Source organism: Perna viridis, chromosome 15, assembly GCF_037379345.1.
Source record: "Perna viridis isolate PV_CMFRI_1.1 ecotype Kerala chromosome 15, ASM3737934v1, whole genome shotgun sequence".
NCBI classification, from domain to species: domain Eukaryota; kingdom Metazoa; phylum Mollusca; class Bivalvia; order Mytilida; family Mytilidae; genus Perna; species Perna viridis.
Window position 1 is genome coordinate 218,909 of NC_142459.1, and position 20,048 is coordinate 238,956.

Genomic DNA, 20,048 nt, shown 5'->3' on the forward strand with positions numbered 1-20,048 from the left:
CTGTGACTACAAAACCAATTGGAACTCCTAAGCCTTTCTTGTTTTCAGTACAGCGGAAATAGCTGAGTAGTTCTGATTGCATGACTACGAACCCCACAATTTATGAAATTGGTCCAAAAGGACCAGATACTAAATATGCAATAGAACACAACAGGCCACTATTTCTTTTTACTTTGACATTTTTGCAGGATAGGGATTTAAGGTTAAAATAACTCACAAGCAAGTACTCATTTAGCAAGTTTCATGGTGCAAATCTAAAGCCAAGACACAGGTTTATTCCAGGTTACTTAGTTTTATAGATAATTTTTCATAGTCCAATGAAAGGAGAATTTAGAAATTTGAAAAAAAAAAAAAGAAATTACAGAAAAAATATGATTTTTACATTTCGGCTTTCTAATCTTGGTTTATACTGTAAAATAATCCGAATATTTCAAATTCCAACAATTGATTAGTAAATTTGAGGTACAGAAACTAACCAAGTATCAATGTTAGCCAGACATAAACCAATGTAATTACCAATGTTTGCCAGGTTCGAAGTAAAACTTTAATTATAAAGTTAGGTGCACAATGTGTCACTGTGTTTAGAATCTAGCAGCACACATTCTATATTCTGCTCAGTTTGACCTGGTCCCAGTGGAGTCGGGGTTGCTCATTTATTTGTACATGTTATTGGAGACTACTATTCCTGTCTATATAGTTTTATCCTTGGAATATATTCTTTTGATTACCACTCAAATCTTAATTCCCTTGATTACTCTTTCAATAATAGTAATCGAAAGGTATTCCTACAATGTAAGCGGTTGGAATTCTGTTCTTCCATACCCCAAAGGATGGCACCACGTCAGAAATTAACTTGTCAGACAACCTCTAGCACTACAGGAACAAGTATAGGTCTTACTTGAATTAATACACCAAATCTTATTTCTGTTAAGTACTAAAACTGCTTTAAATATTTTATTCTATATTCTCTTTTATATAAAATATTACAATATCTTCATCTTCGTAAAACATTCTGTACAAAAAGTTTTAAAAATATCACAGACAGCCACAATTAATGTCGATTGTTTTCATGAGTTTTCTATTTCAACTCATACATTCCTCAAAAGTAAACATATAATACTTAAGTTTTCAACAATGGACACTAAGTAATGCCAATAATTATCCAGGTAACAATTAAACCTTTAACAAAATGCTCCTTAACTAAATTGAAAAAAGCTTTCATTGATTTTTAACAATGATAATAAAATGCTTTGATAAAATGAAAACCGAATATTTCATAACAAAACAGAGGATTGTAATCTTAATAGCATTACTTTGAGACACATAAAAGCATCAAACTTGTAAGTCAATAGTGCCTTTATCAACAATTTAATATATATTCAGAAATTGTTACCAAGATTTCATTTTACCCTAAAGCTGAATCATACATGCATACATAGCATATTCTTTTCTGTCAACTTCCAAAATCCAGATTTATGTATTTTCAATGAATAATAGTGTTTTAAATGATAAAAAAACAACATGTTTAAAATTTTTCATAAAATTTTTTTACATAAAATTTGTATGGTAAAATTACAAACATCAATTTTGAAATTGGCTGGAAAAAGGCAAAAATCTAATGGGATTTGAAAAAAAAATATTACATGAAAAAGAGTCAGGTAACCCCAAACTTTCTGTTTGAAATATACAAGAATGTTCTTTGCAAATACATTTCATGAATTGTATATACCAGTTTGTTATTTTTTTAATAGTTTCTAAAATAGTGATAATTTCCTACAGAATCTAACAAAATAAGGTAAAAATGGGTCAAAGTAAGAAATGGTCTGGTTTGTCAGACCTGAAATCTCATCCTCTGATATCCCACAAATGTATACTAAATATTTAGTAGCTGTGATTTATAGTTGCTGAGAAAAAGAAAAAGGTTAAAAAATATTGTCCTTGCCCATACAACATTTACCATTCTATAAGCCAAAAACTCCCCCAAAATTGCCTACAATTGGCTTCATATTCACAAAATCAAGTTCAGTGACCTATTCATTTTTTAAGTAGAAATTTTAAAGGACGTCCAATTTCAAGGTCATTTTTGAGGAAAAATTAGGAAATTTTTGTGACAGTTTTCACTACTTACACAGTATGACCTGTTTCATCAATTAAATTGTCTGGAATATTTTTTTCCAAAAAAACAATCTAATATGAATCAGGGAACGATCAGGAATTCAAAGCGGTGTGAAATTAGATTGATCACAGAAATTTCCCTGTTTACAGTCCAAGAAAAATTACATTAATGATCTACATCAAGTACCTCAAAATACATTATTTTATTTCTGCTGAGTACATTTTGTATCTTGATGAAGCCAATCTACTTAAAGAGTGAATTGGAAGTATAGAAAAGTTGGCAATTTGGTAAAACATCTTTCAATTAGCTAAGAGTAAGGCTATGCAATGGTTTATTAAAAAATCCCCTCCTTGAAATTATGAACCAAATTTTACAAAAAAAAAAAATATCAAATGCAAGGTATAGTCCAGACTGACCAGTTTACTTAACGATTTCTGACTTGTCTGATTGAAATCCAATTTGACCTTTTTCTCCTATATAAGCAGTCTAAAACTTCCAAAATTTCTGTGTGACTGAAAAAATATATGTCTGACATGTCTGCCAGTTAGATGGTATTTCACAATGACTACACCCAATGTTTACAGACAAAGACAATGCAATATCATTCCAAAACTACAAATTTTTTGCTGTTGTATTAGAAGCAAAAAAGCTTTTGTAACCTCCATTCATCAAAATATTTATCTATAAATAGACATACAGTCATTAAAGAGGTTAAGCTGAAGAAAGAGACATTTACTTCTATGTCTAGTTGGACATGTCATTGAAATATAATTTGGAGTTGAGTTTAGCAAACATACAATATGTATGTGTACGTATAGAATATTGACGCTTTGAAACATAAATGTAAGAAAATCTTTGATTCTTTTCAACTAAAAGTCATTTAGTTAACGTAACTTGTAAGATACTTTGAAATTCTAATTTCTTTTGAATGTCTTTTTACTTGTATTTTTATACAGAAACATGGACATAAACCTTTAAACATCACCTGTGGGTGCAGAATATCTGGAGTTCAAAAATATGTAATGCTTCATTGATGACAATCACTTACTACATGCAACATGTGTCTTACATGTTTACCCGAACTTGTGGATTTGACACACAATGACTGTAAGCATATTTTGTCATTGATTTTGCAGTCACACATACATGTACCCACACAAGTCAGATTGTTTTATAAAGTGTGAGTTTTTGTAAGCGTCAGACAAACTGGCAAAAATTAGAAACATCCAAGTCAAAAACTCACCTAGTTGACAATTATATTTCGCTCAACGGTGCTTCCTCTATTTGAAAAGACCATTATTTGATCTCTGCATCACTGGATTTTCTCAGAAATTTTTCAATAAAATGTTAGAAAAATGATATTTTTGTATTTTTTTTTTATATCAATTTACCAAAATGATACGGAAAATCTTTTCCTTTTTTCCTTGAATTTGATAGTGCAAATAGTAAAATCAAACTTTCAAAATGGTGTTTTTTTATACCATGTTTCATCAGCTGCCTGATTCCTACAGAGACTTACTGTGAACCTCTCTATTGTTAAATTTTACACCTTCTAAAGTAACCAGGGACACGCATAGATTGGCTTAATTTTGTTAGGAAAATAAAAATAAGCAAAAGACAGAAATGGCAGAATTTTGTTCAACAGGGAGAAGTCCGACAGGCCTGAAATCAGATTCCAAGATATTGGACCTCTGTACCTGATGGTGGATACCATATATCAAGAAGCTGTGATTAGTACAATAGTTGCTGAGAAAAGTGTTACAAAAATAATTTCCTCCTCCTGCCTTACCAACATTCACCATACTATAACTCAATTTTTATGTTCAGCCAGGGTGAAAGTTCCAATTTATGATCCAAGTTTAATCCCATTATTATACCTGAAATATATGACACAATTGTTTCTATAATTAATGTTAATCACCATCTTACATCACCCTTAAATTCTTCCTTAAGACTAAAACGTTTGACTGATTCATATCCTGTAGCAATAAATAATGAGAATATAATACTGCTGGTGACCCTGGCTGGTAAAGCCTTTGTACAGATACCAACAAGACCTTCTTCTCTCCATAAAATGTTCAATGAAGTCCGTATACTTTCTCCTCTCACCTGTAAAAGCACAAGAAGCTAGTATAAGATAGGAATCAGATGTTATGACAAGAGGAAGAAACTACAAGTATGGCAGTGTTCATTCCAGAGTTTAACAGTGGGGGTCAAGGGCTCCTTTGGTAGCAAATTTAGAGGCCATTTTTGCAACAAGAGGCTTCCAGGAGCCTGAATCGCTCACCTGGTTAAATTTTGCCTTTCAAGGGCAATAAATTGAACAAGAAGTTGTCCAACAATTTTGACTCAAGAAAACTTTGATAGGACTATCATAAGGATCATTTCGGTAAATGAAAGTCTAAATCTATCATAGTTTTCAAGACATTGGCTGAACCTGTCATTTTCCCCTGTCATCGGCAATAACTCTTATAAGAAGGCGTCTGACAAATTTTATGCCTGAAGACTTTTGTAGTCCCAAAAATAAGGATCATTTCAGCAACTGATTGAATTTGGCTAAACCTAACAGTTTTGGAGATATATGTGAAAAACTACTGTCTGACCCACATGTTCTATTTTTAATAACAGTGGCCATGTTTTTTGACAGATCAAAAAACCCCACTTCAATTCTATGCAGGATACCCCAAGGAACACTTACATCGAGTTTTGTTTCGATTTGTAAAATAGTGTCGGAGGAGAAGATTTTTTAAAGAAATAACATAAAAAATAGCAAAAAAACATTGGAAAAGGGCAATAACTCAACAGGGCTCAATAGATTAAAATGAAAATTTGACTGCAGATAGATCTCATAATGCTGAACACTTTTATCCTGTCAAAATTTAGCTAAACTTAACCATTTTGGAAATATATGCAAAAAACTACTGTCTGACCCCTATGTTCTATTTTTAGTAACAGCAGCCATGTTTTACGACAGATTAAAAATCCCAACATCAGTTCTATGCAGGATACCCCAATGAAAATTCAAACCAAGTTTGGTTCCAATTGGTCAAGTTCAGAGGAGAACAGTTTTGAAAAATTTTTGACGATGACTACGGACGACGACAGGCGCCAAGTGATGGCAATAGCTCACATGGCCTTTAGCCAGGTGAGCTAAAAAAGGGGGTCATAAAAATATGTATAAGTAGATTACATCTTGTACTGAACTACTATGCATATTTTAATTATAGTTGTTCTATTTATAAGTAAACAAGTACTTGTTCTGAAGTTATTTGTTCATTCAGTAAGGGAATTTTGCTTATAGCTTTAATGCATATATTCAAGTAAAACTTTTGAAGTGCTACTTGGGCGCATACGGTACAAGGTTTAATCGCTGTTAGACGGTAAATTTGCGTCAATGGCGTGGCCTGGAATGAACACTGGTATGATAATGCCAAAGAGTCTTTCATCTGTGTATCAGAGATGATTTTACAAGGAACAACAGAAAAGCAGTAACTTGGAAAATGGGAAGTAAATAAATTGTAAAATAATGAATTATCATGGTAAAATCTGGATTACAAAAAAACGGAAATCCACCAAAAAGTGAACGAATATCATCTCAGAAAGAAATATGTTGATCAAATAGGAAAAGTAAATCCTGATTAAGTGGAAGTGACTCAGTTACTGTCAGTGGTGTAGCTACAATGTATTTCCAGAAGCCAAGAAAACCAAAATAGATCCCTCTCCCTTTGTAATGCTTCCACATTAATTTGGCCCTAAGTATGCTGGGCTATTCCAAGCTCCACATTAATTTGGCTCTAAGTATGCTGGGATATTACAAGTTTCCAAATTAATTTGGCCCGAAGTATGCTGGGCCATTCCAAGTTTCCACATTAATTTGGCCCTAAATACCCTGGGCTATTCCAAGCTTCCACATTAATTTGGCCCTAAGTACGCTGAGCTATTCCAAGCGGTTTCTATTGGTCTTGTGGTAGCATGCTCGCCTCTAGTGCAGGAGTTTATACATTGTACATGTGTAGGTTTGGCCCCTCACAGATTCCATGACCAAGCTGCACCAAAGTCTTTTTAACTGACATATGCATGAAAAGAATGTGGTAAAGTGCTGCGAATGCCACTGCATACTGATTATGATAGACCCAGCATAAGTGGCTCATACTGAACTGACCTAATCAGAACAATTAACATGAAAATCTAAACTACATCTTTTTTGTAGGTTAATGTGGACTGGGTAAACACAATATAGTAGTCTAATCATTTGTGACATTCTTCCTAGGCAAAAAAAAAGTAGGAAGGGTATAGTAATAGGAAACATAGGATATTTTTCCTATTTGGCCTAATATTTAGGCCAAATAAATTTAATTGTTAGATTTTTATCCAGGGGTCCACAAAAAAGAGGGACGGGTGGGAGGATTTTTATCTTTTTTATTTTATTTTAATTTTTGTTGTGCGACTTGTCTAGAATTACAAGCTGCAGATGGAATTGTCATTTTTAACAATTAAACACATAAAACATACATAGAGAGATCTTCTTCCATACAAATACATACATAGAGAGATCTTCTTCCATACAAATACATACATAGAGAGATCTTCTTCCATACAAATACATACATAGAGAGATCTTCTTCCATACAAATTGACAGTCCTTTCCTTCAAAGTTCTCAATGACTAGCCCGAATAATAGAGGACTGTACAGGATTCAACTAGCCCGGAACAAGACATGTACACATCAATTCACTAGCCCCAGGCTTTGGGCTAGTGGCTAAAGGCGAGCACTGTATTGATATAAAACCATATGTTTTATGGTCACATATCATCCTCTTTTCACCATAACTAGGGTTAGGGGGAGATGAAAATCCATCAATTTTAATTGGCCTTACCTGTACACGTGTACGCAACAAATCTAATGGGTTAGTCAGTACACTGGTACTTATAGCTGCTAAAGAAGCTGCTCCCATATGGATCAACATACGTGAGATAAAGTCTGGCAACATGTCCACCATCAAACCTGTTCAATAAGGACATATATTCAGATAAAAATAACACAAAAATGTGATATAAAGTCTAGCAACATATCAATCACTAACCCTGTAATTCAGATTTACAATATGAGAATTTGTCAGCAAAAACATTTAGTTTATTGGGCACTGTACAAAGAGAAAATCCAACTTAAAAATACCATACAATGTCTATTCTTAATCCTGCTATCCCAATGTACAAATGTACATGTACCTAGTAGGTGCAAAATGCATTGAAAATGATACAAAGGGCTTCCGGAATGGTCTGGTGTGGGTTATACTTATGAAAGCACTATCAGGGCTCAAGAGAAAAATAGGGAGTAATTACTTTTCTTTAAGAAAGACACCAAGGAAAAGTGGGGAGTGGTCAGGGAGAAGTGAATGTGGATCATTCATTGATGCCATATTTTTAGTTACACAGATATCTGTATAAGAGGGAAATGACACTGTCTTAAACCATCATAGAGGATCCATCAACACATACTACATGTATATGTATACATACTACAACTTGGGATGTAGACTCCCAATGATGTAGGGGAGAGGTGATCTAGTCTCAAATTTTCTTAACACCAAAACGATCCCAGAAAACCACCAACACAAACTACATGTACATTGTACTTGTGATGTAGCCCCCAAGTGATATAGGGGAGAGATTGGGATGATATAGTCAAAAGTCTTCTAACTTCCAAAACGATTGTAGAAAAACCACCCGCACATACTACAAGGGATGTAGACTCCCAGTGATATAGGGGAGATACATGTACGGTCTAAAGTCTTCTTACCTCCATAACGATCGTAGATAAACCACCAGCACATAGACTCCCAGTGATATAGGGGAGATACAGTCTAATGTCTTTTTACCTCCATTACGATCGTAGAAGAACCACCAGCACATACTACTTGCAGTGATCAATTTTGCTAGTAGAAATTATTTGCACTTGCTTAAATTTGCCAATGGAATTCTATATGATATATGGCCAAAGTCCAGAAATAACCCAAAAAACTTAAATTCAGCGAGTATAAAATTCTAAATTTTGCTAGTGGAAAAAATTCTGAAATTCAATCCCTGACTTGGGATATAGACTCCCAGTGATATAGGGGAGATACAGTCTAAAATCTTCTTACCTCCATAACGATCATAGAAGAACCACCAGCACATACTACTTGGCATATAGACTCCCAGTGATATGACATAACCCTTGTAAAATCCCCTCAGACCATTCAGTCTATAAATCTCCTTACATATGCCATTTACGGCACCAAATCTACTGTTTTTTATATCTTCACTCAGCTGGATGTGTTGTAATGTTTGAAGTTTTTTCTCTATTTGTTTTTCAGCACCAGGTCTTTTACTTTCTATCAACATTAAGTGTTGTGATATCACATCCAAAGGAACAATAAAACATTGATTAACACATGATGCAGCGCCACCTGCCAGCATGGAACAATAATGGCTATCTTTAATACTCTGTGACAACCAGCGTCGCACGTTCTCATAAGAATAAAGGTACACAACTGATGATACACTCTGAAAACAACTGACACCAAATCCACGGTATAACCCTCTCAGACCACGGTCGTGGGATATCTTAAGGAAAGCATCCACTGTTCCCTTATAAACAGCTTTCCCACTCTGAGATTGTAATCTTGTCCTTATCAGGGTCATAGGATAAATCAAAGCCCTTACAGCGAGTCCAGTTGTTATTGTCAGAGGGTAGAATTTAAATGTATCCATCATGTGAATCTCGATCACACGGATTTCTGTATCTAAAGCACTGCTTGCCTCCATTGTTCTATAATTATCTGAACACTCCAACTGGTCAAATATTGCTACTTTTCAGTATGTCAACTATGTAATCAGCATATTCTTGGTCAGTACTGAAAAGGAAAAAAAAAAAAAAAAAAAAAACATAATTGAACAGGTGTTTCTAAAAAAAGCAGAATACGCTTACCCTTACAGAAGGTTTTTTTCTAGGATTTTGAAAGCTTTAGTCACTTTTTAGTGAGAAAATGAGGACCTTATTAGTGGTATATTTTTTTAAAGTATGGTAGTACATGTAATTGCATCTGACAAAAGATATTTCAGAATCATCTGTTATTTACAGCACTTTGTAAAGACATTAAATAAAACTTAAATGTAAATGTACATTGCATACGAATAAAGCACATAATTTTTTCCCACTGTCATGCAAGCATGTTTTCCAGAGATTCCAAATAGCATGCCTGAAGCTGAGATTTACTTAAAAAGAAACTCCAAAGCTTTTAAGAATCTTAAAAAAATAGAAATCCCTTACACTCTTAACACATTAATCAGGGACATACAAGTGTACATCCCTGGCATAGTTTTAAATGTACATATATTTCATATAAAAAATGCTGTTTTCTGCATTGCCACCCTTTGTAGAAACACAAAAATACATCTAGCACAGTGTAGATATAGAACTGCCTTAACATGCACTATTCCTACATTGGACCGATATAAATATTTTCAAATAGGCATTTCCCTATTGCTGCCTCATGAGATTCTATTTTTAGCATAATTTTCAACTGTGCTTTTGGGAACCATACTCACTTAATGACAAATTTATGTCATTATTTTTCAGTTATATTTAGCATTGGTCCTTGCGGAATTCATAGATAGCATTTAAATGATATCTTCAAGATTGTAAATATAGCTGACATGCAACTACAAATGTAGTGACACCAGGGTAGTGACAAAATTACCCACATTTGGTTTACACTCAAGTTTGATGTACAAAAATAAATGATAAATTACTTTTGTCATTTTGAGACAAAGTTAATGAGAATTTTTTTTTTATCTTTTATTTGTTTTTCAATAGCCTGGATTTTACAATCCTCCTAACTGCCACCAGACTAAGGTGTTGGGAGGTTATATTGTTATATTACTACATATTGCTATTACAGACTATTTTTTTGTTACAAACTTGCAGAAATAAGACTAATAGTAACTGTAATAAAAAAATACAGGCACTCCCTATTATTCCTTATACACACACACATACTCACTGGCTTTCACTTGTATATGTATATACTCAAAAATAATAACATTTTATTAAATAAAAAAGCATTTGACTGTCCAAACAATTTAAATGAATCATTTAAAATAGAAAAGGAATGTCATTCTTGAAATATGCTTGTAATGGAGCCCAGAATTGTTCATATTTTCTAGTAGTGTTGTTCTTATTTGCAATCAATAGTTCGAAAGACTGATACTGCTTAATCTTTGACTTGAAACCAGTAAATGTTGGAGTAGTCTCCTTCAACTTACACTTGTATAAGAAATTTTTTGCTATAATAAAAATAAGATTGAAAAACAATTTTTTCTCTGTAAATTCTAGTAAAACCTGTTCTTTACTAAAAGTAAAGTTATCATCAAAATTTCTAATGTTTTGTTGAAAAGTTAACCAAGTTAACTGATATTACAGTCATAAAATAGATGCTCTAATGTTTCCTCTGTCATGCCACAGAAAGAACATAAATTTGTGGCTTCAAGTTTAATTTTAAATAAAAAAGAATTTGTTGGCAGTATCCTATGTAACATTTTAAACTGAAAATTCTTTAGATATGTATCATGACAATATTTTTTAAGAATAATAAAATAGTTTGACAACTCTAACAGATCTTTCTTCAGGACATTCTCCCATCTTATAAATTTTTCATGTGGTTTGGCAAATATTTGATTCACACTCTATATATAAATTTCAGCTTTTGGTTTTCTGAAATTTTGTCAATAAGTGGATCTGTGAATGTAAAATTAGCTAAATTTATATCCTGGCAATGCTCCTTCACATAGTCTTTTATAAATCTGGGAATGTTTGATAGAAGTCTGAAGTATGTAAAAAAAAATGAAAAGAATGTCCTGTTGTCAAAATCTACAATATATTTAAGATACTCAATACCACTTTCTTTCCAAACTAAATAGTCATTAAAATTTGTCACTGGTACATAGTTCAAAATATCCAAAGACATGATTTCTTTAATACATAATTTTACAATGGGTTTTGCCTTAGATAGACTGCAAAGTGTGTCCTTCCAAAATTGATTTTTTTTCCCATCAGGATTAATCAGATAACGCTTAATCCATGATAATTTTAGATAATTAGTAAAAGAATCCAAATGAATCATGCTTAGCCCGCCTTGTAAAATATCACCAATAAGAGTGTTTTAATCTGTCTGTCTTCCCATTCCATATGAAATTATAAAACATGGTGTTTAGGTTATTTAACTGAGATTGGACTAAGTTAGGTAGTGAAGTCAACAAATGTATCAGTTTTGGCAATGCCAGAGTCTATATTACAGTAATCTTGCCTAGTAAAGTTAATTTCCTGTGTTGCCAACTTTTGAGTATGGCTGAGACCTCTTTTATTTTTTTAGAAAAATTAATATCAACTATACTACTCATATCCAAAGAAAAATCAATACCCAGAAGTCTGAAGTTTGTATGTGACCAGAGAAGATTATAGTCAGGACAAAGTATATGGTCAGAATATTTTTTGTTCCCAATCCAAACTGCTTTAGTTTTTGAGGAATTCATCTTTAACCCAGATATGGATGAAAACTTATTAAAACAGTGAAGGGTTTCCTCTAATGATTGCTCGCTACCATCTAATGTAAGAAAAGTGTCATCAGCATACTGACTCAAAAGCATGTCTTATTCATTAACAGAGATTCCATGAATGTTAGGGTTTTACTTCAGTTTTAACGATAACAATTCCACTCCAATGATAAATAAATAAGGGGAAAGGGGATCACCTTGTCTACAACCCCTCTCAAAACTGAAGAAATCGGATAAGTGTCCATTATTAATCACACAACTCTTGGCGTTAACATAGAAAGTCTCGAACCATCTGCAAATCGATGGACCAAAATTAAAGCTATAAAGAGCCTTTTTAAAAAAATCCCAATTAATTGAATCAAAAGCTTTTTCAAAGTCTACAAGAAGTAGTAAACCAGACTTATTATTTGACTCAAGATAGTACATCAAGTTGTTAATAGCCTAAAATTCTCCCCCAATAAATCTACCCTCCATAAATCCCTTCTGTGTGTCACTGATAATAAAAGGCAACACAGATTTCAGTTTGTATGCTATAACTGCTGAAGCTATCTTGATGTCTGTGTTTAAGAGACTAATGGGTCTCCAATTGCCAATAAATCTTCTGTCTTCCCTCTTTTGGTAAGCAGGTAATAATACTCTGGTATTGAAATTCTGACAATCTCCCACTCTCATACCCATAAAATAAAGACCGATAAACAAATGGTCCAAGATCATTCCAGAAAAACTTGTAAAAATCAACAGTCAATCCATCAAATCCCGGACTTTTACCATTCTCCATAGATTTTAATGCTTTGCTACATTTGTCGTATGTTAAATTCCCCTCACAGAAGTCATGTTGCTCCTGCATGAGCTTAATGTCATGTCTATAAAATGACTCATCAGAGCAGTCTATATTTCTATGAGAATACAGATTCTTATAAAAATCTTGTTGTTCCCGTAGAATCACAGACTGATCAGATATGTAATTACCTTGGTTATCTATCATTTCAGCCATTGTTTTCTTAACAAAATTTCTCTTTTCCAGCTTACAGAAATACTGGGTACACTTCTCCCCATTTTCATGCCAATTTACCCGGGATCTCAGAAGTAGACCCTCAATCTTCTGTTCCCTTCTAGTCTCTAACTCAATTTTTTTCAAGGACAGAGATGTTTGAATAGCTTCACTAGGAGAAGAATTCATAATATTTTCCAAATTCTGAATATCAGTCTCAAGTTCCTGAGTGAAAGCCTTTTCTTCCCTAGATTTAGCTATGCTGTGTGTAATAGACACTGATCTGATCTTCATCTTCAGTAGTTCTAGAAAAAATTGATCATTACATGTAAATTTTACATGAAAAGGGTCATCTTTATTACCTGACTGATGAAACTCACAGTGTCATTAATACATGCTTTAACTTTTTGTATATACTCAGTGTCTCTCCACAACTGTGAGTTAAACTTCCAAAAGCCCTTCCCCCTCTTTTCAAGACTAGCTGAAAAAGTGAAAACAATGGCAGAATGATCAGTTTTATACCCTGGTAATATTCTTGTGTATTTCTTAAGTGAGAAAAGGTCTTCACTCACTAAGAAATAATCAAGTCTACTCTGTTTGATAGGTGTAGTCTGATGCCAAGTATATCTTCTATCATCAGGATGACAAGTTCACCACGGATTAAGAAGTTCGAAGGATTCAACAATTTCTTTAATCTTTTTTCGAGATTTGCGTTTCTATTATTTAAAATATTAAATGTATCCAAATGAAAGTCACGAACTACACTCCAATCACCACATAACAAAATACTAATGGTTCATCTGTGTTACTGCCATAAATACAAACAAAGGTAAGCCGCTGCTCAAATAAAGATAAATCAAGTACAATGAACCTACCATTAGAGTCAATTTTTGAATCATGAACAGTAAAATCTAAACCCTGCTTGAACATAATACAAACACCAGCGCTTTTATTACTGCAGTGACTGAAGATGCATTTATTTCCCCATTCATCTTCCCAATGTTTTTGCACATCTTCATTACTATGAGTTTCTTGAAGACAAACTATAGAAGCGCCCTTCACCATTGCCCAACTAAAAATGTCTAATCTCTCTTTTGTATTTAATAGTCCCCTAACATTCATGGATAAAACTGTTAAATTATTATCAACACTCATTATCTAATATCAAAAACAAATGAAATATGAAATAGGACAATCAAACAATAGTAATTGAGTACATAACTTAGTAAATCATTCATGGTAACATACATCTCACACAAACATAGATGACGCTTGTTACAATACATAATACACATTAGATATGTACAGTTTGGCTTATAAAATATGTTTAATCATGAAGAAAGAAAATGAAAACAGTACAGATAAAAAAAAAACAAAAAAAAAACAGCAAACCTGAAGATTCAAACAATTGGTTTAAATCTGGAATGATAAAGTTTTTTTTTTTCAACATAGCTCAATTAAGAATAAATAAGTAATCAGCCCTAAAAGAAAAGAAATTGTTCTACTTCAAAGTTATTATGTGTTGTCCCCCTTTAGATGTTTTACTTGGCTTCACTTAACTACATATACCCTGGATTGATAGTGTTGAGTTATCACTACAACAGAGGTCTCGGACATGTGCAGTGATAAATCAACTCTAGCAGCAATCCAGCGTGATTATAAAAAAAAAAAACATCTCAAAAGATGACTACCAAAAATTACTTGTGAACAATAATTTTGATCATTTCTGAAATAAGACTGAATCATCCCCCTTTACTCATTCGAAATCAAGCATAAAATTATTCAATGGATTTTCCCTGTCGTCATGAAATTTGACATTGTTTGTGAGTCCCTTTTTGCTTCTCATCACTTTTATCTTAGTCTCAGTGTTACGCATCTTTACAATAATGGGTCGAACATCACCCTCTTTCCCCTGGATACGGTGGATAGCGACAACATCAGAGGGGTCAACATCAACTTTTAGGTCATGTTTGACTATTTTAACAAGGTCAGATAATTGACCATGCGTATGTTGTGTTTTCTAGAATACTGTTCATTGTAGTTTCCCAGTTTTAGTGCATCAATGGATCTTAAATTGCACTTTTTAACAGCATCCTGTAGTTCCTCCATTTTTTTTGTCCTTATCACGTAGCTTTTCCGTTAGATTGTCATTTTCAAAAATTAAAGCATCTACTTGATTTTGCAATTTACCACATCTGTGTCTCATTTGTGTATTGAATTCTTGTGTGATTGTGTCCTTGAAGGATACCAATAAATTGTTGACAATAGTGGTAACAAGCTCTTTAAGTTCTTTTTTGTTCACCAATTGATCAAGGTCAGACTTCATGACAGTGTTCTGAAGGGATTGTTTTATTTCACTTAAATCAGAGTGAATGCTCAACATATTAACATTTTCAACACTGTCATCAGCCACATCTGAAAGAGTTCGTTTAGGTGTTTTTGGATCTTTCCCTGAACTATGCCCCGAAGCACTTCCTTTGTTTGACTGAATAGATTTTGCAAGAGCTGTACTACCTTGTTTGTTCCTCTGTGGAGCTAAATAAGTTTGAACAGTTTTATCCTTGTCCTTGTTATTATTGTCCCCAGGCATGTTGTATATAGTTTAATTTACAGGATGAATATTAGTCAATCCAAAACTGCACTATGATCTGCATATAATAAATGTCCAATCCAATGAAAATCACTAATAAAAGTCTAAATTATGGATTCTGCATTAAATTCTGAACACCTTCATATAACTTTCATCTGATAACTCTTTCAAGAAACTGCCAATTACTGCAGAGCAATTTAGCCCACAACTACTCTGGCGGCCATCTTAATCTCTGAGAAGTTAGGAATTTTAAAACCAGCAAAAATACCCCGTGCAGGTCCGGGTGTTAATAGAATAGGCCTGCAGCAGCGCTAAGCTTGTCGTAAAAGGCGACTAAATAGTGCTCAGAACCCTAGCCGGGGGCTAGGGCGCTCTGCCCACAGAGCAACTGGGATGTGTGCCCCCAGTTGGTGGAATGGGGTACCCCTGGCGTGTTACATGCTGGGGTTGTCAGGCTATAATACGGAAAACCTGACCGCAAACCAAAGTGGTGCACCGTGTTGGGAACGATGCCACGTTCCCCGCACGTTAAAGAACCCTACTGTGGTATTCTCCCGGAGTAGGAACCATAAGGCTCCGCCACAGGAGGCTAAATTGCCCGACCCTACCCACCTCTCCCTATTTCCAGTGGCAATCAAAATGTGTCAACCCCATTGTCCTTGTGTCCCATCCCTTTTTCATTTCATGTTCATTTTATCATCAATTTCATGTTCATCGTCTGAATATAGCTGAAATATTGCTGCTCGGACGTTAAACCCCAACAAACAAACAAACATAAAACCAGCAATTGTTACCAGCATTTGAACTTTCACACTCGAGTGGTCAGAGATTGACATTTACTCCACGTGCAGTGCCTGATTAATGTAATTGTTTACACAAAATTTTGACCTGTTGAGAGTTGTAATTAGGTTGGGGTAATTAAATTGTCATTCACCACTTGAACCAATGTTGGGCTTACAGCTCTGTTTTTTGTACTTTCAAAGATTTCAGGTGACAAAATGAGACTCAATTATTTTCATCATTCTGAAAAGTCTTTTGTCATTGGCGAAAATGATGAGAGCTAGAAAAATCACTGCTTCCAGTGCACCTGGACCATGCTCCCATTAAGGCAGTTTAAGTGGCGTCCAGTTTGCTCATTTACTTTTGTTTCTTCATATGCATTATTTTGGTTACTTAATGTTCTTTGATTTGTTTGCTTGAATCTTAGTTCCCTTGATTACTCTATTCAAGAGTAGTGCCATAAAAATGAGATGGTTCAATTTCTAGAACAAAGATGTCAGCCTCCAGCAGTTTTGCCTTATGAGAACTAATTTGAACTATGAACTATGAGTGTAGAATATTGTTTGAATGGTTCCAATGGATACATGTACAGTTCAATATTTCTTTACTAAGGTACTGGCCATATTTATACTGGGGGCTGGGATTATTTTGAAAAAAATAAAATTATTCAAAGTATGAGCAAAAAGTGATTACACGGCCAAGGACAGAAAAAAAATATGATTCAATATTTTCCCCCAATTTCTTCTAATAAACTGTATTGATAGATATTTAGATATAATATCATACAGATCACATAAGACACATGTATACAGTTACAATTGCATAGGACAAATACCAAGACATAACACAATAAAACAAATAGCGAACTGGGAATATGAACTCATTTTTGTTCATAAATAACATTGAATTACGGACATCTCGGCCTGTGTCTCTGGACCACTCCGCCCTTGTTTCAGGACTAATCTGACAGTGTTGCGGGACCACTTGGACCGTGTTACAGGACTAATATTAATAATACTGTTACAACTTACAATACAGGACAACTCAGACCATGTTAGACAGGACCACTTGCCTTGACTTAATTGTAGTATTCAAACACTTATTCAACACGGGCTTTGTATTGTATGACGGTCTGAGTCCCTATTGTAGGGTATCACCTGAGTTGTTTACTGAATTATTGTTGCAATTAAACTTTTCCATTTGCTGTAGGGAGTTAAAAAACAAAATAATTTAAATGACAACATCACAGAGTAACTACCGACCATTTAGCAGACAAAATTTCTCTAACCGGAAATAGGCATTTGGTTAAAAGAATGATTACTGAAAAGGTGTTCATAGATTATATTCGGAGGTAACCCGAATAATTCATTCGTTATATTCCACTCGCTATCGAATACCACATTGTTGGTCGGAGAAAATCGATGACGATGAGGGCTTGACTTATTCGAGTTAATTCGAAGGACCAGAACAACAAAGCATATAAAAAACTAAAATAATACGCATGAAAAAGCAAAAGTAAATGAGCATCCCCGACTCCACTAAAATTTATATTACTCCCTACTGAAAGCATGGAACTGTTGCTTCGGAAGAGTAAGCGTCTTATGTCGCGATTATTTCCTATATAGTATGGTCGGTTATTCCTATGGGTGGTCTTGAGCTGACATGTTTCAGCTACCTTAGCCTCCTGACACATAAAAAGCAAATGGTTGTTTATGTATTCACTGAAATTGAACAATACCTATTTGACTTATTCTTTTTTTTTTTTGCTCGGACGTTAAACCCCAACAAACAAACAAACAAACAAAACTTTTTTTTTAAATCTGTCTTTTCCTATCACTGTAGTTTCACACGTGACGGAGGCAAAAGTGAAAATGGCGACCGGAGGTAAAAAAAATAAACATTAACTTAAAACCTAGCAATAAACAACCGGACATTTAAGCCACATATTTAATTCTTTAGAACTGCCTTAGCAAGTAAGTTTCAGACTGATATATGATGATTTTAACTTTTTTTTTTTTTTTCAGCCGTAAGCTATGGTTGTTGAAATAACGTCCTACTTAATGACCTTTAATTATAATGTGCAACAAAAGGATACAAGACCGCAATTATTTCTGTATGGGGTCCTCACTTCCACCTAAATCTAAATATAGACCCAGGTGAAATTTCTCTTATCTAATGCAATGTTGCTAAGAGAAATCAAGGGAACCAAGGTTTACTTCTTGTGGAAATTACAAGAAAGTAATCCAGGGACAAAGACCAAACATAGAAAACAGGCATACACAACAAAGAACATTGAGTAACCTAAATAATACATACAAAGTAACATAAGCAAATGAGCAACTTGGACTCCACTCTAAACTGGGTGCATGGACCAGGTGCACCAGTAGGGTAAGCGTCCTCTGCTTTTCTGGAAACACCTGCAGAGTTGCTCATAAAAAATCAAGTGTGGGGTAAATGAAAGAGGAAAGGAAAACTATGATATGATGAACAAATAAGTTTTCATGGTGCAAATGGATACACCATAATGATCCACAAGTTCATGATGGCGACCATAAATCTTCTGTAGTGATGAATTCAATATTGTAGCAACATAACCCTATTCCAGAAGCCTAACTGTAAGAGTCCTAGCGTGATACAAATAGTCTGCATAGTTATGGCAAACTCTGGCATAACATATGAGTTGTGATATGAAAACACCACATGCAGGTGCTGAAGGGATGCTGCCACAGATGAAAGGAAAGTTGACATTTCTGAATGAAAAGTCAGCACATTTGTCGTAAAGTTTGTCAATAGTTTTCCTTTACCATTGATCAGTAAATGTAGATCAAGATATGAGGCTGACTTCTCAGTGTCTGTAGTATCCTTTATCTCAAGTTCTTTGGGTTAGATGCGATGTACCAAGTCCCCGAACCTAGAATTGTTTAACGATAGTACGTCATCTGTTTAGCAGAAACTGAGATTAAAGGATCTAGCCAAACGATATTCTTTCTTTCGGAGCAGATCAGCTATAAAGTCAGCCTCATAAGAGTGTAGGAGTAGGTCTTGTATACCCTCATATAGCTTTTAAATTTTGGAATAAAAACCACCATGTCATTTGGTGTTTCTGTCCATAAATTAAGGTTCTGAAAGGTGGATAGTTTTTCAAATATCAATTTTTCAGTAGCCCCCTTAAGCCTTAATTGCCCCATAAAATACACATGGACTGCTAGCTTTCAAATTTGATACTTTTGATTACTTAGTGTTCACCTTTTCATGCTTCAAACTAGGACTTTATATACATGATTTCACAGTTGCCATTTTGTTCCAAATTACCCCAGATTTGTCTTCGAAAAACCTTTTGTCGTCAATGAAACAATGTAAGGTTTTCTAAAATAAAAAGCATTTTTAAAAATGCCAGACAAATAAGCAAGAATGGTAATGGTGAAAAAAAAATATGTGTACCTTTTTCTGCTAATTTGTTAATGAATTTATTTCTTAAAGTTCATATGCAATTTTGCATTTTTGAAAACAGCCAGTTGGTTTAGAGGAGAGAACTGAGCAAGGACCTGAATATTTCCAGTCTAAAACATGTATTTTATTTAAACTTGTTTGTTGCTCATTTACTTTAAATAACAAGTAACTCATTTACTTATGTTATTTTGTATGTGTTATTATGGACAATGTGGTTATTTTATGTTCTGTGTTGTGTGTGTCTGTTTTCTATGTCTGGTCTTTGTCCATGGACTCCATTTTGATTTCCACTACTATCTTTGTTCTCTTTATTACTCTTTGACACCTCTTTGTCTGCACATGTACATTGTATGTATTGCATTTATAAATGCAATACGTACAGTATACATGCCATTTTTTGTCGCCAGTTTTCAGAAATTCGTGCCAAAGGGTGCAAAAAAAAAAAATCATACTTTAAAAAAAGAAAAAAAAGGAATCAGTCCACTGATGAATTATCTTTGTCAATTCATCAAAATAACCTCTCCATT

General features: G+C 34.0%; 2 protein-coding genes across 6 annotated transcripts in view; one reads left to right on the forward strand and one right to left on the reverse strand.

Moving 5' to 3' along the window:
- Nucleotides 1–940: 940 nt before the first annotated feature.
- Nucleotides 941–17,375, reverse strand: LOC148596444 (solute carrier family 25 member 44-like). 2 transcript variants are annotated; one of them, XM_088563975.1, is made up of 4 exons: nucleotides 17,144–17,375; nucleotides 8,260–9,012; nucleotides 6,994–7,121; nucleotides 941–4,225 (listed from the first exon to the last, which is right to left on the reverse strand). In XM_088563975.1, exons 2-4 carry the CDS (start codon nucleotides 8,921–8,923, stop codon nucleotides 4,034–4,036), a joined length of 984 nt encoding a protein of 327 aa, XP_088420101.1. In that variant the 5' UTR covers nucleotides 8,924–9,012; nucleotides 17,144–17,375; the 3' UTR covers nucleotides 941–4,033. The 2 variants fall into 2 exon arrangements, with proteins under 2 accessions (XP_088420101.1, XP_088420100.1); XM_088563974.1 differs by having other exon boundaries at nucleotides 17,334–17,362.
- A 542-nt stretch (nucleotides 17,376–17,917) lies between these two features.
- The window catches only part of LOC148596445 (cytoplasmic aconitate hydratase-like), a 34,713-nt gene continuing 32,582 nt past the window's right edge, over nucleotides 17,918–20,048 (forward strand). For 2 of the 4 annotated variants that reach the window (XM_088563977.1, XM_088563979.1), the window contains exon 1: nucleotides 17,918–18,044. In XM_088563977.1, coding sequence (XP_088420103.1) covers nucleotide 18,044 — 1 coding nt within the window. In that variant the 5' untranslated portion in view covers nucleotides 17,918–18,043. The remainder of the gene's footprint in view (nucleotides 18,045–20,048) is intronic. The other 2 variants (XM_088563976.1, XM_088563978.1) reach the window with 1 other exon arrangement.